The 4,540-nt window shown below is 39.0% G+C and overlaps 1 protein-coding gene across 1 annotated transcript; it reads right to left on the bottom strand.

Moving 5' to 3' along the window:
- Positions 1 to 417: 417 nt before the first annotated feature.
- On the bottom strand, positions 418 to 1,644 carry LOC137267664 (neuronal acetylcholine receptor subunit alpha-5-like). The gene has a single exon (XM_067802137.1). It carries the CDS (start codon positions 1,642 to 1,644, stop codon positions 418 to 420), a length of 1,227 nt encoding a protein of 408 aa, XP_067658238.1.
- Positions 1,645 to 4,540: the final 2,896 nt, after the last annotated feature.

Here is a 4,540-nt window from a genome sequence, read left to right as displayed (position 1 = left end):
ACGCACACCACTGCTATGACGCCATAATATTACCCTTTTACTCTTATACACATATGCAGCGAATCACCTAGTTCCATGATCTCTTTTGTCCCATAATCTGAAATACCTTCACTTTGTGCACTGCGAGTGTGTTCATGCAAAAAGTGTTTGGGATCACAGTTTCACAGCATTTTGCATTTTGTAAGTTTGATACATACGATCATGAAGAATACATACGATAAAATGACTACTGATAATGACATTTTAAAAACACTTTGAAACTCTTGTCGCCAAACTGGCAGTTTGAACCAGAGGCATTTATCGTTATCTGACAACCCCTGACAGATGGGTCGGCTTCAAGCACTCACTAAATATTCTACAGTATAACGAACAAGTCATATTATTGTGAGAGTGAAGTAATCACACTTTTCTGTTGAATTAGTCTTGTCTGAATGCGATTGCGCAGAAAAATCCCCCCGTTGACAAAATGAACACCATCAAGAAAACATAAAAGAACAGAAGGTCCACCTTCTTGACAACACCAAACCACTGTTCTTGTTCCACCACCTGTTTGACGTCCTCGGCAATCTTGTTTGGTCTAACAGCTACATCACTGAGGTTATTAGCTCCACCGGGATTACCAGCTGATAATTCATCACCTGTAACTGTCCTTGAATTGGCAGAAAGACGCTTTGTCAGGTGCTTTCTTATTGTCGACTTGGGCTGTGCTGTGTGAAGGTGTAGGACAAAGACTGACGCCACAACAGTCAGAGCCTTCAGCACAAACATGCAGTTTAGATAAACACAGTAGAGAGCCACGTGGTCGGACACAGAGGGTAAGAAGGAGTTGATGGATGTCAGGTATACGGCATAAGCCAACAATACAGACACACATAGGCTCATCTTCTCACCTGACTCCGGGGGCACGTGGAACACCATTAGATTGAGACAGGATAGGATGCAAACAGGCAAAATGGCAGTAAGTATGTAGAACGTTCGACGTCGACCAAGGATAAATCCTAACTCCAGAACCTGATACAGACCCTGACCTGGGTAATATTCGTTTACAAACGAATCCAAAACCTCCCACTCTCCATTTTCCTTAAGTGAGGTAAAGGATATAGGTACATTGTGAAATACATAGTCTATTTCTGATGTGAATGTAACCCATTGTGTCAGCTCGAAGAAACAGCGTTGTTTGTCAAACGGAAAGTTTGTGACATCCACAGCGCAAGACGTTGAGCGGCGATCTATATCGTGCCACTCCATGGTTCCATTGCTGCTAATAGTGCTGATTTGACTTTCGCCCCCAAGATTGTCATTGGAGTTTGACAACACTAAATCTGGCAACCATATATCTTTCGGTGACACCATAATCCTTGAGATATTCTGATATTCACTTTCATTCCATGACAATCCTTCGACAGTCCACGCGAAGAAGAACCATCCAGTGGTCGTCAATATTTGTTTTGACTCATCCAGATCTTCAATATGTAGCAGATTAAAGTTGACAGATACTTCGAGACTGGACTTGGAATGAGGCAGCGGCAAATCCAGAGGATTGTGTTTGGATACATATTCTGACACTAAATCTCTTGGATTGGGGAAGGTAACATTGCACATAACTGCAGGACACAAAAGTAAAAAGAACAGTTCTCTTCCCATTCTAGCACAACAATATATGACACAGCAGCACTAACAGCTGTAATGCTTCTGGCGAGAGTCGCGGCAAATTTATCCTGAGTAATGTTTACTGAATAAAATGGAGAAGCATTATTTAAGAAGTGAACTAATTAATTCCAGTGAATAATCAATCTCGAATTTATGCTCATACTCTTTATATTCATTACAAGGTACATATATAATGCATAATGCTAGATGCCAGATTCACGTGGACGATGAGTGCCTGATTGGATCGACGTAGCAAACAACACATGTCAAACAGAAAGACATTTCCACATTTGGTCAACCATGTCAATTGTATTGTTCTGTTTGTCAAGTAGTAAAACACTCTAAACAAACCATAGGCGTCTGTGATCCTGTAGACTGATGATCACTGTTGTTATAGGAACCAATCATATGTTCAATCGAAATAAAACACGAAGAAGAAAGCTAGAAGAAAATGAAGGCTATTCCTTACTTGTCAATATGTTCACTTTAACACTATGAGGAAATATTCAGATTGTGTTTGTACAACATAAGACGACAAACACACACACAAATACACACATAAACGCACTGTACACGTTGCTGCATTGTATCTAACTAAACCAAATGAAACACTGCTTTTGCATCATTGAAATTTGTAAGCAATAGGTCGAAGATAGGTCCATTTAGTCAAATAGTCTTTTGATATCAAAGGATATCAAAATGAAAATGTGTAGCTATATCTTATCTAACAGGAATACTGAGAAGAGACATTTTAGACTTCAAAATAATTCTAAAGATCAAAGTGATCTGAATTGAATTTGTAACTTGTATTTGTAAGTATGACATTGTATTAAACTGCAAGAAATCTAAAGTTGATTCATAATAAAGTGTTTGAACAACTTTTACAAGAGATGCTCATAAATGATATATGATATTTGTTTCCAAGGTTTCGTTCACCTGAACAAGGACTAAGAATATACCCACGTTCCTCATTTAACAGATGAAGAGATTGTGACACCCATTTCAATGTGTTTATGTACATATTATATAAATATTGTGGGTGAGGACCATCATAGTTGCACACTTACTCACTCACACATACATATATACATCCATACAAATATTTCGGTATTTTTAGAAGGGGGGACTTCTTGTTGTTAGAACAGCAAGATAATCAACACGCGTGAGTAGTGAAATTCCAATTTCCCATCTGCATCTGGCACACTTGTTTTACCAGCAACAGAGAGTCACCCCTCTTAAAAACATAGCGAAAACGGACAACAAAATAATAATTGTTTGTTAAACAACCTTTTTATGTCCAAAATTATGAGAAGCATAATTGGGAGTTGGTCTATCGATTTCATGAGACTGTGCAAAATTGGGTTTTGATGCTATGATTAGATTTTGTGTTAGTGAGCAATTGTTTGGCCTCAAATGAAATCGTAGGGACTGTTGGCATCTTCTTGCCCATCAGTTGTGACAAGTACGATTGACTCATAATTTTCGTGCCCATGCCATGGTTACAAAATATAAATCAATGAAAGGATCAGCTGACAAATAGGAAGGACGAAAAACCACCATTGATCACAATCATGTCGATTTCAATGGGCATGGGTAATATAAACTAAATACGAAAACAACTAAAACTAAGATTAGACTTGATAGTACCCATATTTTATCTCACCATTTTAAACTTCTTCCATTTGGACGCCGCTTTTGATTACCTTCACTTAAAACAGACATAGCTCGACAGTACTTCATACCATCTAGACTTCATGTTATTAATGTAAACAGTGTTTTGGAATAACCATCATGCATGCGACAAGACTAATTTAGCCTCTGTACCTTTGTATTAATTACCATCAGCACGTATTTATCATCAGCATCACTAGTATATACAATAGTAGTTCTCGATCACTTTTTAAAAAAATCCCTGTACAGCTTTATTTACTAAATAAAGCTCTACAGAACCCTAACCTCTTCCACCCCATTTACCCTACCCCCTGTGGAAAGCAAGAAGCACGCCCGGTTGGCCAAATTATTTTGTTAGAATTAAAAATCATTTGTTAGATTAGAAGATGGAGTGTGACGATCCGATTGCCCAAATGGCAAAGGGGGGTTATAAAAGTAACATCAAGCAGGATAGACTGATATAGCTCTCAGTCGGTGGCAAAGCCAAACAATACTTTCTCGCATCGACAATAATCCACTAATTTGTCAAGTAACAGTGTCCAGATTCAAGATAAACTTCGGGCCGACTATAAATCCCGTTTAATCTGGAGCTCAGAACTAAACGCACGAGACAAGGTCCGCATATTTATCATGCTTTTCCTGAATCTTGCCAATCACATTGCTGTCAAAAGGAGCAGAAAATTCAATGATATAAATAAGCCATTGCATCGTGTGTACATGCAGCGTGTGGAACAGAACAGCAATCCAACCGACTCCTTCGCCTGGATGAAGTCGGATGGTCTCAAACTTAGGGCTTCCTTTTTGCTGCTCAGGACCACTCACGTCCCACTCGCAATCGCAAGAATGTTATTCTTAAAGAAAATAGCAATATGAAATGTCATCTTTGCAATGAATTCACAGAGACTGTCCAACACTTTGTCAGTGGATGCCCTTCCTTGGCACAAACAGCATATCTTAAAAGACATGATGGCATCTCTCGCTGCTTCTATTATCGTCTCCGCCATGCCTGTGGCTTTGACCCCGAGGTTCATCCATGGTATGACCCTGAACATGTCCAAGGCGTCCTGGAAAATGATGCTTTTAAACTTCTCTGGAATAGGCCAATATACAGCCTGGGACGAATTCCAGCCAACAAACCTGATGTTGTCCTTTTTGATAAAGCCAATGAAATTATTGATATAATAGAATTTTCTGTCCTTTTTGACAGCAATGTGATTGG

The sequence above is a fragment of the Haliotis asinina genome, chromosome 16, assembly GCF_037392515.1.
Source record: "Haliotis asinina isolate JCU_RB_2024 chromosome 16, JCU_Hal_asi_v2, whole genome shotgun sequence".
Lineage (NCBI taxonomy): Eukaryota > Metazoa > Mollusca > Gastropoda > Lepetellida > Haliotidae > Haliotis > Haliotis asinina.
This window is presented reverse-complemented; position numbering and strand designations above follow the sequence as displayed.

What these genes read in the sequence shown, in the direction of transcription:
- LOC137267664 (XM_067802137.1), bottom strand. Translation starts at nt 1,644, where the DNA reads ATGGGAAGAGAACTGTTCTTTTTACTTTTGTGTCCTGCAGTTATGTGC.